Below are 19,027 nucleotides of genomic sequence, written 5' to 3' on the forward strand. Positions count from 1 at the left end.
ATTTTGCCCAGGAGTGCAAAAGACTAAGTGTGGTCTATTTTGATGAATCAATATTTTTTACATTTCACTTAGTTTATTGTGCTAAAATTAATCAGGGAATTGTGCTTAATTGTCAACTATTTTCCCGTTTTTACTAATTGTGCTTAAATTAACCAGTAATTCTTATTTTAACTAATTTGAATTATCTGAGCTAATTATTTGTATAAGTAATTGCAGGGAAAATATTGAATAATATTTTGGAATACTTGAAAGAGCACCGAATTGGCTAAATGAGTAGAAGAGAGCAACTTAATTCTTTGATGGTTTCCTAATGCATCTCACGGCCATGATTGAGTGTGTACCTTGGAAGTGGCAACCAATGTTTCCTTTATTTTAATATTGTGGAGACAACATTATAGTGGAGGTTGTTCTGGAAAAATATTCAATGGAGAAATTTCTTAGAAAGTGGGAGCCACCACCTATTGAAAGTCAAGGTTTAGTTGGGAGGAACTCCAAAATGAAGTGCTAAATTTTTATTGAATTAATAAAAGTGGTGTTACAGTCCATTCACTTTGGCTAATGTGTAGATTTTCCATTACACATAGGACAACTTATTTTGGCAGCTGGAAACGTGACTAAGCAATTGGAGAAAATCACAAGGAACATGTTTCAACCTATGGGGTCCATCCATCACTTGGAAAATGATTTTTTTTTCATTTGAGAAGAGAAACATCTACACGGAAAGAGAACAACAACCACCACTTAAATGAAATCAATCTACATTCAAAAAAAGGTACTGTTACGTCTTCCAAAAATGAAAAGTATTGGTGTGCACGTTCTTACTCCAGCTGGGAAGAAGTGAATGGATTGTCCACCAAAAATAGAAGCAGTTTTCGGTCCTTCAATGCATCCAGCAGCTGGCAACAGAGAAAGAAATCCACGGACCATTAGCACCTGAAGTCCAGCACGTCCAAAGGAGCCAATCCAGTATCTACCAGCAGCCATCAGGAAGCTCACGGCAAAGATCCGTTCACCACTTAGAAAATAATATTCTCATGAAGAAGAAGGGCCACGTTGAAGGAATCCGGCAGCAACGACCTCTCATCCAGAAGCAGCCACGGTCATGGCAAGAAGCAGAAGCAGCAGCGCTTGGGTGTAGTCCAGCAAGCTTCAAGCTCCAGCCGCCTCTCCCAGTTTCCCAGTCCAGAGTTTTTGAAGCCCATGGCTGCACTATGAGCATGGAGAATCAATTAAGACTTAGCTTTGGTGAGCACATGAGAGTAGAGCTGGAAGAAGGGAAGCAACCGCTGCATGCACACATGAAGGGGTAGCACTTTGACGTCCACTATGTGGAGGAGAAGAGGTGTCATGGTCCAGCAAAGCCATGACAGCAATTTCAAGCATCCAGCAGCAAGGTGCTTCACGGTCTTGGCAGCAAGGGCGGCAACGTTTGAAGGAGGATCACAATGGAAGAAGCAGTAGCTGGTCCAGCTCCAGCACCATCACGCACACGGAAGAGAAACTCTCGGACAGCTGCAACAGCACCACCTCCACGTCCAGCTATCTTCGCGTTCCCCAGCAAAGAAAGACATCCAGCTTTGAGCAGCCACAAAGACGATCTGATGGAAGTAGAATGAATGGAGAAAGGAGCCCACAACTTGGAATGGGAGCCATGAAAACCATCTTCGTAAAAGAAGAATGTTCACGGCAAAGTGGTGAACAAGATGACAAGAGTAGGTGCAAAAATGAAGGGGCCCTCACCCTATTTTCTCACGAGCAGAAGCTATTGCTCAGAAATTTGTGCAAGGAACCAAGTTGAATGAGAGAGCATCCTATGGGAATTGTTCTGAGCTTTGGCTATAAAATGGCAGCAGGCAGAGAAGAGAAAAAACCATTAGATTTTAGGAGTAGGAATTAGGAGTTACGTTCTGGCTGGCTGGGTTTTCTCCTCCCCTTTGAGGGAGGTTTTGGATTTGATTTAATTTTCACTTGCATGTATTGAATTATGGTGATGTTGGATTTGATTTTCATTTACACTACATCCGTTTTCACGTTTAAGATTTTAAATGCAATTATTTTTAGTTCATGAATTTCAGATTTGCAATTTTAATTCTGTTAAAATTTCGTTTTTACCGTTTTCAGAATTTTACTGCTTAATCTTGTTTTTACAGTCAATTAATTTTACTATTTTCAGTATTTAATTTTTCTGCACAACAACCTTTAAACCCCCCCTTTCGTAAAAAAAAATCTGAAACTAAACCGACACAAATTGGTCCTTGAGAGACGACCTAGGAGTCACTTCCTAGTCCTGTACTACATTAATTTCGTGTATCAAATTTGTATGACCGCGACAGTCGTATCACTCAGTATCAAACACGACCTAGCAGTTATAACTTCCAAATAGTCAATTTCAGTAACTGACCGGATTTTCAGGTAAACGGTTTATTTTACTGTTTTAAATATGCAAAGCACACCAGAAAAAAGGTACGTTTTTCCCTAAAGAAAGAAGAGGAGAAATTATTCTTTTCCGGATCGATCATACATCCCCATTTTGACTTGAGCGTCGGAGTGCTTTTGCAGGTACCCAGCCCATCTTCCCTGAGAGAGCAGAGTACAGAGAGAGAAATAGCACAATGAGAGCATCACAGGAAGGAGCAGTCCAGATTTGTTAGGTTCATATCTCGGTCTCCACATCCCTACTGAAACACATAGCATATAACTATTGTTATAATTATTTAAAATAATAACTATATCAATAAAAATACATATTTAATAGATCTTCTACACCCGAGAGTATTTCAAAAGAGGTGAAGTGTTATAGAAAATGTCTAAGTGTATATATATATATAATAAACTCTGAATATTATCTTCTAGATCCATCAATGGCAGGCTAATACTTACAACATCCTCTACTCATCATTGCAAAAGAGATTGTAGCAACACAAACAGACAACACAAAAGCAAAGATAAGTTAGTATACAAATAAAATAACATGTCATAATTTAATATAACAAATTATAAATCAACATTTAGAACAATTCATCAAACACTTGATCATATCACAATTTAACCTCTTCACTCAATGATCTGGATCCAATGTTGACATAGACTACGCTGAAGGTTTGCACCTATGGTATTATTTATACTCTACACAGTCATAAACAAGGGTAACTCGACCTACTTTCCTATGAAGTTAATCTTCCTTTCACAACCCAAAGGATCAGGGTAAAGACCTCCTACCATTTTCTCTGCCACCCCATTCACTCGACATAAGTTGAATGGTCGATAGAATATCAAGATACATTCTCTCCAAAGTCTTACTATCAAACATTCACCACAACTTACTTGAACATAGAATCTCTCATTGAGATTCTTCTCACAACACCCATCTTTCATTTTCATGACATACTCATCATCATCATATTCATCAACCATAAACATACACATAAACATGTTCACAAAACATAAATATACATATACACATCTCAATTAACCACCTCATAACAATCATCATTATCATGGCATACTCAAAGTATTTCAAGTATAAAATCATTTATAATATTTTGAAAATCAAAACCATATAATAACATAAATTTTCTTCATATTAGCTCGACATACACACTAGACAAGGAAAACAACTTAGAAACCTTCACCAACATTTTCGGAAGGATCCAAAACCCCCTAAATGACCTAAAAAACGTTTAAAACTGATGTTCAAAACCCAAATTCAAGATTCACAACAACTTAATTCCTGCCAAATAACTCGTACCACCAAACGAGAAAGACTTGAAAATCCGATTTCCTAATTGGAATCATATACTTTTTTATTTATATTGATGCTAATGATTGAGTTTAAGTTTAGTTGGAGCAACTTAGATCTTAATATATATATATATATATATATATATATATATATATATATATATATATATATATATATATATATATATATATATATGGAAAAAATCATATTTTAAAATCAAAATTTAAACCGTATATTTTTTGCTATACAAAATATAAATTAATTATTATAATTTTGTTTTATTACAAATACATTATTTTTTAAAAGTTCATGCATGGATTACTATACTAGTTTTTAATTACTATATTGAATTAATATTTAATTAGTGACGGAGTCAATAATTAAAATTATTATAGTATTCTTTATTTTTTTATTCTGGGCTGTTACAACATGGACAAAAAAGTTGATGATTTCTCATTATATAAAATGAATAATTCCGGGTGTTGCTCCTTCCACCATCATCCTATACTTCCTCCACCTTCCCACATTATTTTAAATACAATTATATCCTTAAGTTAAAAAGATTTTTACTTTTACCCTATTTTAAATAATTTGAAACCCTAAAACGGATGTCGACATCCGTTTTTCCTTAAACGGATGTTGACATCCGTTTGATGTTGACATCCGTTGAAGGATGTTGACATCCGTTGAAGGATGTTGACATCCGTTGAAAGATGTCACCTCCGTTTAAAGGTTACGTTTTTTATTTTAGGGTTTTATTTTAAGGTTTATTCGAATACGAGGAAGCACTCCACGCACTGCACCACTCCACGTACTACACCATGAGAGCGACACTGCACCACGAGACTCCACGTACTACACCATGAGAGCGACACTGCACCACGAGAGGGAGACTGCTTGATAATTCTTTCCACCACCACCAACCTTTGCAACTTGTAGTATCTCACAACGATAAAAGAAAGAGAGGAAGAAATATAATGTTAAAATGAAAGAAAAGTATTTTACTCATGTACGGGACTAGAATAGGTTATTAGTGAAATAGGTTGTGAATGGGTAAAATTAAAAAATAATAAACCTAAAAATAAAATTTTATTGAGAGACAAAATAATAAAGGAGAGGTGGAGGGAGAAAGGTCTGGTGGTGGAGGAAGCAACACCCAATAATTCCTGGTATTAGAAAATGAAACGAAATCTATGCATTGTTTAGTTAAAAATGACAAAAATTTATACTTTTAAAATTTAAATTTTATTCAACCAGACGATTTCAAACGGCTTCAAATTAAAAGTCAATTGTTTGATACACTGATAATAATCACGGAAAGACTGAGAAGATAATCTTCGAAATTTATAAACTAAAAACAAGTTAAGTTCAGATGATAAAACTAAATATATCTAAATTTATGGGATTAAAAATACTTTTTAAAAAATTTACCATAATATAATTGTATGTGTATGACCTTTCAAAATTTATCCGAAAATATTAACTTGACAGAGAGCAAATGAAAAAATTCACACCAAATATATTAGATTAGATAATTTTATATGTTCTCATGTCAAATTAATTATTGAAATAACATATATAAGACATTACCTATTTTGAAATTTGAAATTATTATCATGATTTTATTTTAAAAAAATATATTTAAATTATTTTTATTTCTACTCTTAAATTGATATAAAACTACAGAGATATGATAGGTAGAAAAGAAAGAGTAAATACACAATATAACATAATATACGTATTTGTTGTACAAGGTTATCTTTTTGGTGGTAGTAAAGGAGTTAATTTAATCAAACGGTGAGGAGAAATTACAATGTGATATACATTACTTACAAAATGCAAAATCTCTGCGTTTAATTCACTGTAACATTCATACATATGTAACTTATTAGCACAGCAAAAAAAGGAGATTATGAAAAGAGAGTCTTCACTCTTCAAACATTGGGGGATTCAAAAGTTGCATTGTTAGGGCAAAAACACATCTATCAGTTGTAGATGAAGTGACACCCATCGAAGCCTGTTCACAAGAAAAAGAATATCTTCAATTTATGCTTCTATAAACTTTTTATATTCTGAAACATAACTTTTTATATTTTAAATTATATATTGCAAAACATAAAAAAAATTAATATATTTGAGATTATACAATTTATATAATAATTTGAAATACAAAAATTTATAGAATAGTTGCATAAAAATGTTTTATGATTTTTGTACTCACTGGGGTCAACAGCAACTAGCATGGCTGTCCCTCCAAACTCGCAATTGCCTCCAGCACCTTTAGTCCGTTGCCAATAACTATTGAAAGCATATGAAGCATGTGCATAAACAGTATTGGGCTCATAGCAGGGCCCATTGGGCTGAATTGAGGTGCAATCTGCTCCAGACCAGCAGGCATAGTTCATGGCCTCTTGGATGATTGGGTCTGGGACTGAGGGCTTAGCCACACACCACAAGGTGATCCTTGGGGCATAGTTCGGTGGTGGTGGCACACTTGGTGGAGGGTACACCACAGGGGGCTGAAACACACCTGGGCCAGGGACACTGCCTTCAGTTGGGGATGGCACAGTGCTTGGTGGGCCTGGGATAATGCCACCTGTGGGGGAAGGGATTATGAAAGGTGGGGTGGGCTCAAAGTAGGGTGGGCTGGGCTCAAAGTAGGGTGGGCTGGGCTCGAAGTAAGGTGGGCCCATTGAGGTATCTGGTGGACTTGGGATAATGATGGGAGGATTGAGCACGGGCTCAGGCGAGCCCGGGGTGATGGTGGGTGGGCCTGGTGTTATGATTAGGGGGTTTGGAGGGGGGTTTTGGGTTGGGATAACTGGTGAAGTGTAAAAGTCAGGTGGTGACGGCGTTGTGGGTTGAAAGCCTGTGGGGGTTGGGATGGTGGTGGAAGGAGGAGTGCCTGGTGGTGGGAACACACAAAATGGAGGGCTGTTTTCTGGCAGTGGAATTGGAGCCAGTGATTCATAAGGGGGCAAAGAGAATGGCGAGCTAAGGCTATAGGGTTCTACGTTCGATGAGAAAACGGTTGGATTCTCAACTAAATTTTTAACTGTTTTCAACTTCTTTGGGTTTTTGTTCTTGGTTGAATTTCTTTTATCTTTCAGGCCTCTTAATACCCTCATTGATCTATCTGCATCTGTTGTCATTCAATATTTGCTTCATGTCAATGGATTCTAACAAGCAAATGGCTTCACACAATCTCATCTTGTGTTAATTATATTTAAAAATCAATTTAAAATTTTCGAATGATTGGGATGATATATATATGGTAATTGAAATGACAGAAAAATGTGTTGAGGTTAATGAGGCTTACCACATTGAGTTAGAGAAATGGCAGACAAAGTCAGGTAGAGTAGAAGTATCATAACACTTTTTCTCACTCTTGTTGTTTCCATGGCCATGACTCCCACTTGCGGATTTTGTTACTCCAATGCCACAAGATGTGAAGAAAGAGGCTTCTGATTATGGCTCCACTGTTGCACTCCAATTTCAGTGCAGTGAAAGACTCAAAGGTGGAACAATGTGAGGTTTTTATATAAAGAATACATAGGCTTGGAGCAGGCTCAAGAATTGGCCAGAGAGAGTAAAGGAAGAGTAGACAAGGGGGTTCTGTTTGGGATAAAGATTGATTCTTTGGGTGACACAACTTTGATGTACAGTGATCCTTGGTTGGAGATGTGAGCATGAAGGCATGCCAAAAGTGCAGAAAAGTTGTCACAAATGCGAGTATTTTATGGGAATTGGCTCACCGGCTCAACAATGTCCTTTTCAGGGAGTTTTTATAACTGCATTTCATGTTGGTATATATGCTTACTTCGTCATTGGAAAAGATGAATGTTTGGTTTTATAAACCCTTTTTCTTTTGCTTGCTTTCTACTCAAAGCCCTCATGCAAACACTACCTCTTCCCTTGCTGTGGCGTGAGGAAGAGGTTCGCCACTCACTAACAATAACCAATAATAAGGCATTGGCTACATCACAAAATTACTTAAAGTATTTTTTACTTTTTACATATTTGAAAGTGCTAAACCAATTACACTGTTAATCTTATGACAGAAATTGTAATCTTTTCTTTGGTAGTAACTCATCTTTGTAAAGTGCATTCAAATTTGTCAAACCTGAAATGGAAGTGATGGTTCTTTTGGTGTGGTATTCCCTCTCTGTATATTAGTTAAGATGCTTTTGGGAAAGGGGGCTTTAGGCTACCATGTATTTGGGATTGCATTATTGTCAATGTCTCAAGTTAAGAGCCTAAAATTGAGGGTGATCTTTTCAAGGAAAGGGAAAGAGAGAAATTGTCTCTAGTAGGAAAAAAAAAGATTGGTGATGTGACCTATGTAGGACTAATATTATTTGATCACCTTTATGATGATATCTTTGAAATCTTAATGTAACATTAGGTGAATTATGTTCTTCTAAGAGTGACTTGGAGGAAAAGGTTCTGTTTAATTAAAAGCTTCTTCTTGGAATCTGAATGTCATCTGTGATTCTTCTTCATTCTGGATTTTCTGGATTTTGGTCTGTATTCGTCTTCAATCACAAAAATATAATTTTGACAGTGCCCAAGAAAATAGTTTTGCAAATTTATCCTATATTTGTAGAGATTTTCTGTATAAACTTCAAAAAAGTAAAGATAAAGTAATATTGTTTTTATAATTGTCAATAGAAAATAAAAATACAGAATGGTTCTTAAACAAAGATGTCCTAAAATAATTTTCTAATTAACCTTAAGAAACATTATTTGGCATCTTTCTTTGCTTGAGCAATCAAGCTTGTTCATAGTGGTTAGAAACATAACTTAGCACTTAGATGCCTGACATTACCTGTGTTCTTCTTTCTATGTGACGTGAATGGAGGACGTTTTCATTTAGAAAAATATAATTTGAAACACATAATTTTTTTATATTTATTTGAGACTACTTTTTTTCGAAAAACTATAAAAAATTATTTTTTTAAGACCATTTTTTTCTTACTTTTTTTTATTCTCTGCTTCTGATCATCAAATTGGAAAAATCAGAACATTCTGAACTCGAGCTAACTTTTCTCGTGTCAATTTCTGTTATTTTCTGAGAGCGTATTTAGATAAAATGAATTTAAAGATGCATAATGTTTTATTTTGTTATCAGAACACATTTTATTTTGTACCCAGTTTTTTCATTGAATACAGTAAAAAGGTGGATTTTACTATTATATCTTTTTAAAATTTACTAAAAAATATGACAAGAGTAACATACTGGCCTACTTATATGTTTGTACTCCCGGATTAAACTCTGGTTTATATCAAACATAAATATATAGCATAGTTTAGAGAAAAAAAAAATGACATTGAAAATATCGTTAGTGAGACAATCACTTCTATTTTATTAAACATAATAAAGTTAAGCATGTCCATATATAATGAGAGGGAAAGTCTATCTATCTCATGGTTATCAAAACATTAATCTTTGTGCATGACCGTCAACTTATTCATATTCTAATATTGAAATCATGAAAAAGTTGGTAATATTGAGTTTTATTGGAGGTTTTTAATTTAATTGTGTACTTACTCACTATTGAGATATTCAGATTATGATATATTTAGAGCTAATCGTAAGAGTGGTTCTCACTGCATCTCACCAATCTCAGGCTGTTTGTCAGAAACCCAACAGGAGTAGAGAAAGAAGATTGTGAGATTTTGTTCTCTCTTTAAAAAACACATTTGAAACCTTTATACTGCCTGCGTCTCCTCTCTCTTATTTTGTCCTTCATTTTCTTTTTGCGTATTTCATTTTTGAGTTCCCTCTCGTGCTATCCCTTCTCCCTCGTGGTGTTGCCTTCTCCATCACAATCGTCATTCTCCATCGCTCCTCCGTCGTGTTCGATCTAGTGGTGGTGAGGCTCTTCCCTAGTATGTAGTGGTGTTTCTTCCTCCTGTGTGTTTCGTCTTTTCGTGGCTTGGCATCCAAGTTAGTGCATTCTTTCCTCAACTCGATGCATGCTTTAAGGATTCTATAATGGATGGTTGAATGTATGAAATTGTATGAAACTGATTGGTAGAAGTCGTAGATCACTTGTATGATAGATTGATATGATTTTGTGGATGGATTTGCAGGGGATGAGTCTTAGAGGCCTTAACCGCATTTCGAAGTATAGTTAAACCTTAATTGTACTTTGAAGTGCGGTTAAGGCCTCGTTGACGTTCGAATGCCGATTGAGGTCTGACAGTGTTCTGAAATGCGGTGTGTTTCTTTTTTATGTGTCTTTTTAATTTTTTTTAATTTGTTCTTATTTTTGTATTTTTTTATTTATATATATATTTTTAATTTGTTATTGTTTATTATTTTTGTTTTTGATGTGTTTATAATATTTTGTTTTGAATTTGTAATGTTTATTTAAATTTTGTATTTTTTTATTTTAATTTAGTTTATTTATATATTTTACTTTTTTTATAGAAAAAATATGGTTTTAAAAAAAATTGTAATTATTTTTTGAATTTAGAATATAGATTAGTTATAATTTTTTTATGTGTTTTATTTTTATTTTTTAATTTCTAATGTTTATTTATAGAAAAGGAAAAAATATAAATAGGAGGTTCAAATGTAAACAAAAGAATGACAAATTGTGGATACAATTTCAAAGAGTTTAATAACACCGCGAAAAAGAAAAATGACTAATCTAGTGTTAATTGTAGCAATTTCTTAACATCTGACACAAGGTGGGTAGTTTAAGGTAGTTACTTCATTTTATGTATTTTCCTTTTATTTTGTTTGTCAAGTAACTATCATAGAAAAGAAAAAAATATAAATAAGAAGTTCAAATATAAACAAAAGAATGACAAATTATGTATACAATTTCAAAGAGTTTAATAACGCGGCGAAAAAGAAAAATGAGTAATCTAGTATTAATTATATCAATTTTTTATTCCTAAATTTTTCTACTACCTCGTAATGTAATGGTTGAGGGGTATTGAATAACTCTTAATAAAAGACTTAGATTGTTCTATAACAAGGAAACTTTCTTACTCTACTATTATTGTATTTTACAAAAATCATATCATGGTCGCTCTATATTGTGAAAGAATATGGTAGCTTTGTTTGCTAATAATTGATGTTCTTGGGTGCATTTTGTTTTACATATGGCTTATTAGTTTATATATGTATATTGTTAGACAATCTATGTTTAGTTATACCAATGCATTTTTATTTTAGTTTTATGCTTTTATAAGCATTTTGACATAGTATGATGTTTTTTTTAAACTTAGCAAGACCTTTTTTGGATAGTTGTAGACAAATGTTTTGGCCTAAAGCTAAATAGGACCAATGAGTTTGAGAATAAATCAAATTGGGAGTTTGCTCTGTTTGTAAGTATTAAGAGATTAAATTTTATTTGTTTTTCTTTGTTTTATAGAGAAATATATATATATATAATTAATATATATTTTATATAATTAATATATATTTGTAATTTTGCAGTGAATTTTTATTCAAAATAACATATTTTAATACATTAATTTGTTATCATTAAATTACACATAAAAGAACTATAGTGAATAGATATAACAAACAACATTAAAAACTTTCTATAATTTAGCCAAAATGTAAATATAATTCCAAGATAGATGTAAATTATCACAAAACATATAACATAATCATGATTTAAAAAAGTTAATGCACTTCTAAAACACATAATAAACAATCATCCCAAAATATCAATATATTATGATAATATCATGAAAATAATAAAGAATTCACGTAATAATGTCAATTAATGAAACTGATGTGATAATATATTTCCCTTGTACCCTTCTTTTATTTTATTTAAGTTTTCTTTTTCTCTTTAATTTGTTATTGATTTTTTTTATTCTCATCTCAACACACCAATGATTTCACCATAAAGTAAAATATGATAAAATGTATTTATTTTCAACACATTTGTTCATACAAATATAAGTTCCATACTTAATTGTTTAAATATATAAATTTATACACTTTCATAAATAGTTTTCTAAAAATAATTAGAAAATAAAATCATAGTTAAAAGTAAATAAACTTCCTAGTCAATTATTTAGAATCCAAATTTTAAACCTAACATAGTATGATTAGTTAATAAAACTCTCCGATATAAAAAATACAAGAAGAATAATATAATGACACACTTTTACATTCATTTGACACAGAGTATAAAAGTAAAATGGTTATAAAAACGTAAACTTTTGTATTTTTTTAAAAAAGAAGGAAATAAAAAGTAAGGAAGGATAACGTGAAATAAATGTAAAATTTGTTAAAATAATTATTTAAAAAAAATATAAGTATAATTATTTGGGTTGCCATACATGAACAGAAATGTAGGTGTACCAAAAGTGGTGCACATGGAGTTTTGAATGGACGGGATTGCCAGATCAGAGTTGAGAGACAGAATGGTATTCTCTAAGAAAGATGCTTCCCTAAGATATTCCAATTGCAGGGACAAAACTTGAGTCAAGTACTTTTAAAAAGGGCTCTAATAACATAAGCATAATGAGAAGAACATTGGAACGGACCAAGTTTTTGACCCTCAAAGCCTGTAAAATGGAACAATTTGCATTAAATAGTCTCCCACACCAAAGAAGATGGGTGAAGAATAAGCAGAAGGAAAATTCCTTGGTCAAATCATGGATTAAGGCTGTGATCAATTTTGCAGGAAAGTGACTGAACAGGGACATCAAGCATTTTCACATGCATTTAATGCACATTTTTGGTTACTATGGGCAATTGCCTTAGGTATCATCTTTTTTCAGACAATTTTGAATGAGGGGTGCTTATCACAACTTCTCCTTGGTTGACCTTTCTCACGCACCACTACCATCTAGGACATAATTCTAAGTGCTTTTCGATATCATTTACACCTAGTTCTTTCAATTATTGTACCGGCATAAAGTGTCTTAAAGTCAGCTTATAATATTGAATTGAATTTAAAGTTTTTCTTTTTTAAATGATATAAAGATTATTTATAAATCATTTTAATTTGTTATTTGTTTGGTTTATTATGTTATATAATTTCTATCAAACCATTATTAATGTTTAGTGTTGTACTCACTATAGATATGTTATAATATATAAGTAGGGGTAAATTTTGTTTTGTCAATTTTAAAAAGTGAAATTAGAGTTAAAGTTTACTTTCTAAATTCTCTTTTGTTAGTTAAAGTTTACTTTTCAAATTCTCTTTTGAAATTCTGTAATGATTTTATCCTTGGAAAATATTTTGAAGAAATGAAAGAAAAAATTATGTTTACATTATCTTTAACATTCGGTACTTGTGAGATTATTAAGTGTATTGCAACAAATAGTATTCATATTATTTAAGCTATTAATTGAAAGAAAGAAGTAGCAACACTAAAACAAGAAATAGAAAGAAAGAAAATAGTTCTATTAATTGAAAGTAATTAATGAAAAGGAAAACAAAAAGCTTAAGCCCATTTGGCCAACAGAGACATGCAGCCTGAGCCTAAAAGAAGGGATATATTTGCGCCTAGTTGAAGCTTCAAATTTTTCTGCAATCTTGGGTTCATGAAATCTGCTGCTAAAAGATCAACCAGTGCCATGTAAATCAAAATCCCAGCAGAAGCAGAATTGAAGACCCCTTCAACAGTTAAAGCAGTTGGGCTATTCTCTTTATAAGCACTTGACACTCCCATTCCAATTGCTATACCAATAGGAGTTGTTAGGGAGAAAAATGTTGCCATTATTGCTGTAGACCTTGACTCAAACTTTGCCTGTCACAGTTCATTTAATTACCATCAATTTCTTTTTTTTATTTTAATATCTCAAAACATATTTTTTTTTAATATATCAATATTATTATTATTATTATTATGTTCTAAAAAGAAGGATAATACTTTTGGATCTATCAAAAGAAAGAGAATTAGGAAGCCATACTATTAATGACACCTTTATATAATATTTTATTTTTTTATCTTTATCATCCAACCTAGGACTTGGACTCTTAATAAATACTTACAGAAAATACGAAGGGGTAATTTTTTGATGAACCTAGTTACCAACTTTAAAGCTACGTGAATACTTTAATGTTATGATAAACTAAAAGCATGTCTCTAATTCACTTGTGACTGTTTTGTCCTTCTCTTTTTCTTTTAACTAAAAAGGTTAGATGAAAATATGAGGATGTTGTCATCATGGCAACATTTTACAACTTCCAAACTCAAAAGAACCCACACGCAACTCACTTTCTCTGCTGCTTCAAAATTTTCTCATATCAGTTCATCAATTCAGCTTCTTTTCGGCTGTTTATTTTCTTAAACCCCATGAAATAATCCATTTTACAGCTAGTTTCATTTTTCTCAGAAAAATACTTATTTGTCAGTATTTTTGTGATTAATCTTAAACAGAGGGAGAAAAAAATGACAAGAGGGTCTTAATCATTTTGTAAGGAGCATGTAAGATTTATGAAGCAAATTGCAATACCTGAGATATGCAACCACCGAGACCCATCCCCTCAAAAAATTGATGGAAAGACAAGGCCACCAGAAGAGGTTTTACGGTATCAATGCTCCCTGCAGTTCCCAATGATAATCCAATTATCACCGAATGGACCACAATTCCTATTTCCAACACCTGAGACACAATCCAATAATCAATATTTTCAACAAAACAACAATCCAAATCAACATATACAAACAAAAACAGGATGCATATCAACAACTAAGGACATGTTCTGGTGAATCGAGATTGTTTCCAACCTTAGTTTGAAAAGAAAGTTATCTCAGCAAAACTCATCAGTTCATAAAATGAAAACTCATTCAATTTTAAACATGTACTAGTTGATCTTACTTGTGATATGATGCGCTGCCTAATTACTTCAGATGTTTCTGAATCATGAGAGGACAGAGGTGCTCCATGAGCATGGCCATGAGTGGCATGAGTGTGAACATGTATGTGACCAGCATGTTCATCGGCAATTTCTTCATCAGCAGGAACCTGCTTTGAGGGGTTAAAATGTTGCCTGTGGTAGAAGCCTGTGGCAAACGAGTCGAGCATTAAGGTCCCAATTGAAGAGATCATGGCAACAAAGCCAGTGAAGGGAAACTTTCCCCATGGATTTTCCTTTAGGCAAGGTGAAGTCAAGCTTTCATACGCATCAGGAAGTATGTGGACAAACCCAGTTGCAAGAATGACCCCTGCAGCAAAGGCCTTAACCATGAAGAATATGTCATTCTTGGGATTAAGAGCAGGAATTCTCTTGCTCAGCAATGGAAGACTGACCCCAAGAGCCCCAGCAACAAGAACAGAAGCAATTGAGCCAAGTTTGTAGTGAAGAACTTCAGTTGAGTCACTCCTTTTAGCGTCATCTCTCTCACATGTGCAATCTCCTAAAACCAGGGTTGGCAAGAGAAAAGCACAGGAAACTAAGAACAAGTTTGAGATGGTGGTTGAAGAAGAAGGTTGAAAAGTTATCATTTGAAAGAAATTGGGATTGAAAGAAGAGAGAGGGTATAGTGTAAGAAGAAGCAGTGGTGCTTTGAGATGTTTTAATGATTCTTATTTAAAACAAGAAAAAGTGATATTATGATGGGATCTAAGATTGAGCATGTATATAAAAGACAAAAGGAGAGAAAATAAAAGCCACTCTCAGAGGCTAAAAAACGTGAGCATCTTGAACAGCCAATTACACAATATGTCAAACACAAATATGGTGAACGCCTACTTTTTTTCTTTAAGAGATTTAAACTGATTTAGCTGCATAAATTTAAAGACAACATTCATATCCCTTCATGAATAAACAGATTTTAGATGATACGTGTGCTTTTATATTAATTTTAACTATAAAAAGTAATTTGACTATTTTACTTAATAAAACATTTTTTTTATCCATCCTCCACCAAATTATTAATTAACTTTTACAAATTTTACTCATATTATTATTATAGCTTATCCTTATAATTAAAATTAATATAAAATCAAATGTTATGTTATTATTATTATTATAATAAGTAATTATTGTTAATTTGAGTATTATTATCACTATCCTTATTATCAACATAGTTATAATAATAATAATAATATTGTTATTATTATTAATTATTTTAGAGTTTTAATTGTAAATTTAACATTACTATTTAAGATTACTATTGATGATGTTATTTTTAGTATTATTATTATTACTATTTTTAATATAATTTATATTATTAATTATTATTATCGATTACTAATATTGTTTATTATAATTATAATTAGTGTTGTTAAAATAAGTTCAAATTCGTAAATCCATTCGATTCACTACGAGTTCAGATTGGATTGGATTTAAAAAAAATCAAAATTTTGATAGAGTTAATTTTGAGTTCGACCCATTAAGAACTTGAGTTTAATTTGGATTGAATTCATGGTGAACCGGATTGGTCACCCAATTTTTTTTTTGTTATATTATTATATTACAAAATTTGTTACCTTTTTAGATTACCAATCCACGTCTGGTTGGTGAGTCAACTTACCTAATTTGTTATTTTTAAGTTATATTATTAACAATCATTTAGATTAAACTTTAGTTAGATTTCAATTAGAAACAATTGTTATATTTTTGGGATTAAAAAAATACTTGTAATTAAGTGAGCGAATGAATCAATTCGTTTAATCCACCAATTCATAGTGAGTCAGACCAAATTCAAAATTTTGTGGAGTTGTTAATAAGTGAATTGGATTGAATTGACTTACTTAATGACCAATTTGTGGTGGGTCAGACTATTTGCCAATACTAATTATAATTAACGGTTACACATCATAATATAACACTTGTAAAAGTACAGTGAAAACATATGTAAAATTAAAGAAAAAAAGTAGGAGACATTCATGTAAAAGTTATAGAAAACATATAAAAATACATGTTATAACTTGTCTTTTCTTCCTAATCTCTTCATTCATAGAGATGAGAATCTTGGAATCTCCTAAAAATATGAAATTGTTTACTTTAAGATAGAGAAATGAAAGTGTTTAAAAATAAAATTTAAGAATGATTTGATGGATCTCATAGATAAAAAATATTTAATAGATACCATGACTAGATTACAGTTTTACCTCTATCATTAAAATTAATATAAAATAATCAAATGTAATTGTTATTATTATAATAATAATAATAATTATTATTATTAGTATTATTTTTCTTTTATTATTAGTTTTATTATTATTATTATTATTATTGACATTATCAATATTGTTACAGTAATAATAATAATAATAGTTATTATTATTAATGTTTTATTTATTCTGTTCTTATTTAATTGAACCTCAGACGTAGCATATTTATATAAAGCATTTCATCGATTGAAATTTAAGAAATAAAGAGACAAAATTAAGAATTTGACAAAAGTTATACATTTTTTTAAAATAGAAAATTAAATGTATCTATTTTAAGAAGAAAAAACAAAATTTACGGATTAAGCAATGATAGATGACAAAAACTGTATTTAGTTATTGTAATCATTTGGCGAGTATAATTATTGGAACCAACAAGTAAGCCAGTTGAAAAAAAATTAATGGCTCGCAGGTTGGAGTGTTCAGTTTTAACTCGGAGTTTCCTTGCTTAATTATGCTTCGGATATGATTGTCTCATATTTTTTTTCTCCTATATGAAATTCACATTCACACAAAAAAATATAGTTTGTACTTATTAGATTATATTTTAATATGTAAAGTCTTCAACTACTAATTTGTATTCAATTATATTTTGATAAGATGTATTTATTAATAACTTTTGTTCAAACTCATCTTTGTATTAGGTATGAAGTAACAACATAAGATTTGATAATAAAAAAAAAGAAAGAAAAAAGAGAAACAATAGATGATAATATAATTTTATTAAAAGAAAAATTTACAACATTCTTGTCTTTAATTCCAAGGAGAAAATAACAATATTTATTTTAATAATAGAAAAAACAACTACAAGAAGAACCTTGAAAGAACAATTATTATTATTTCTTTAAAACATTAAAACATTAGAAATAAAATGAAGTAATTTTGGTATATTTTACAAAGAAAAGTAAGCAATACAATAAATTATGGCAGAAAAAGAAAAAGAGATAATTTTATTAAAAGAAAAATTCACAACATTATTTTACTAACAACATAAGATTTGATAATAAAAATAAAAAAAAAAGAAAAAAAGAGATAATTTTATTAAAAGAAAAATTTACAACATTATTTTACTAACTGAAAGGAAATCTGACACCTATGAGAAACACATCCACATCATATGATCTTTCTTTTACTCTAATGTTTGATAAGCTATGTTAAGTATATCAAAATATTTTTTCAAGTAAATGTATGCATTTAGTGCTTCATGGAGAGAATTTAATAGAATCCTCAACGTATACAAAGACAAATGTAACATGAACTAGAAAAGGATTTGCAATACTTTTAGATTGCATGTTACTAGATTCTCAACTAACTTTATAGAATGAGAGTTTGTTAAACTATATTAATAAAAATATCTTGATAGTGCATTTGTCTACTTAAAATTGCGTTTGACTATCTTAACTAAATATCAATCTTGTGAAAATTGCAAAAATATTAGGTACAATATTTAACTTTCTTTTCTTGTGTATTCTACCTATTTTTTACATGAATTTATGCATTAAGTTACAATTGAATCCACTATCAATATGTAATGTAATTGTTTTACATCATTAAAGCTAATTACTATTTGTTCACCAGAGAATATCTCTATCTTCTAAGGTAGTTGCTACACAACCTTGTTTCTTTTATTTTTCTTAAGTCAATAATGTTTCTTTGCAAACTCTCTGTTAACCATATTATAGCATTTGAGATGTTTCTTATTTAGAGACTTTGATCTACCATGAGTTTGATTCTCACTAGAGTTACACTCTATTAATCTAGCATTTATTGTCAAAGTCATTTCTTGCTTTTAACTTTTCACCCTTTCTACCTTACTTTTGTTTGGATTATTCTTCAATAATAGTTCCAACAAAATCCTCAATGTGTAAGTGTCCACCAATAATATTAGTGATGGGTTGATCATATAAATAAAATAAACTTTGAATTTTGTATATTCATTTTCAATTATGTTGAAATTTGTTGTTGAAAGTTGGACAAATAGTGTATCTAGATTGTGGATGTGGTCCATCATTGATGTGAACTCACTCATTTTAAAAATATAGAGTTTTCTCTTTGTGAATATTCTTATGTGAAGTGATTTAACCTCAATTTAATGAGAGTGTTCCAAGTATCCTTCATAGTAGTCTTATCTATAATGCTATATAAAATCACATTTGACATATCTAAACACAAATTTG

General features: G+C 31.2%; 2 protein-coding genes and 1 long non-coding RNA gene across 3 annotated transcripts; 1 reads left to right on the plus strand and 2 right to left on the minus strand.

Moving 5' to 3' along the window:
* Positions 1-5,486: 5,486 nt before the first annotated feature.
* Positions 5,487-7,196, minus strand: LOC108333210 (extensin). The gene is made up of 3 exons (XM_017568590.2): positions 7,062-7,196; positions 5,964-6,884; positions 5,487-5,759 (listed from the first exon to the last, which is right to left on the minus strand). Exons 1-3 carry the CDS (start codon positions 7,147-7,149, stop codon positions 5,728-5,730), a joined length of 1,041 nt encoding a protein of 346 aa, XP_017424079.1. The 5' UTR covers positions 7,150-7,196; the 3' UTR covers positions 5,487-5,727.
* LOC128194820 (uncharacterized) lies at positions 6,637-7,830 on the plus strand. The gene is made up of 2 exons (XR_008246226.1): positions 6,637-6,772; positions 7,033-7,830. It is a non-coding gene; the product is annotated as an uncharacterized LOC128194820 (long non-coding RNA).
* A 5,208-nt stretch (positions 7,831-13,038) lies between these two features.
* On the minus strand, positions 13,039-15,382 carry LOC108333939 (zinc transporter 1). Its single transcript, XM_017569463.2, has 3 exons — positions 14,553-15,382; positions 14,187-14,336; positions 13,039-13,477 (listed from the first exon to the last, which is right to left on the minus strand). The coding sequence occupies exons 1-3, from the start codon at positions 15,177-15,179 to the stop codon at positions 13,172-13,174; spliced, it is 1,083 nt and encodes a 360-aa protein (XP_017424952.1). The 5' UTR covers positions 15,180-15,382; the 3' UTR covers positions 13,039-13,171.
* Between the last annotated feature and the right edge of the window lie 3,645 nt (positions 15,383-19,027).

The sequence above is a fragment of the Vigna angularis genome, chromosome 11 (assembly GCF_016808095.1).
Source record: "Vigna angularis cultivar LongXiaoDou No.4 chromosome 11, ASM1680809v1, whole genome shotgun sequence".
NCBI classification, from domain to species: domain Eukaryota; kingdom Viridiplantae; phylum Streptophyta; class Magnoliopsida; order Fabales; family Fabaceae; genus Vigna; species Vigna angularis.

Bases quoted from the DNA above. Each gene is read 5' to 3' on its own strand.
- LOC108333210 (XM_017568590.2), bottom strand. From the start codon at position 7,149: ATGGCCATGGAAACAACAAGAGTGAGAAAAAGTGTTATGATACTTCTA. The intron at 6,885-7,061 runs GTAAGCCTCATT...GAATGACAACAG, and splicing joins CATTTCTCTAACTCAATGTG to ATGCAGATAGATCAATGAGG. The intron at 5,760-5,963 runs GTGAGTACAAAA...TCTTGTGAACAG, and splicing joins GCTAGTTGCTGTTGACCCCA to GCTTCGATGGGTGTCACTTC.
- LOC108333939 (XM_017569463.2), bottom strand. From the start codon at position 15,179: ATGATAACTTTTCAACCTTCTTCTTCAACCACCATCTCAAACTTGTTC. The intron at 14,337-14,552 runs GTAAGATCAACT...ATTGTGTCTCAG, and splicing joins GGCAGCGCATCATATCACAA to GTGTTGGAAATAGGAATTGT. The intron at 13,478-14,186 runs GTATTGCAATTT...GAACTGTGACAG, and splicing joins TCGGTGGTTGCATATCTCAG to GCAAAGTTTGAGTCAAGGTC.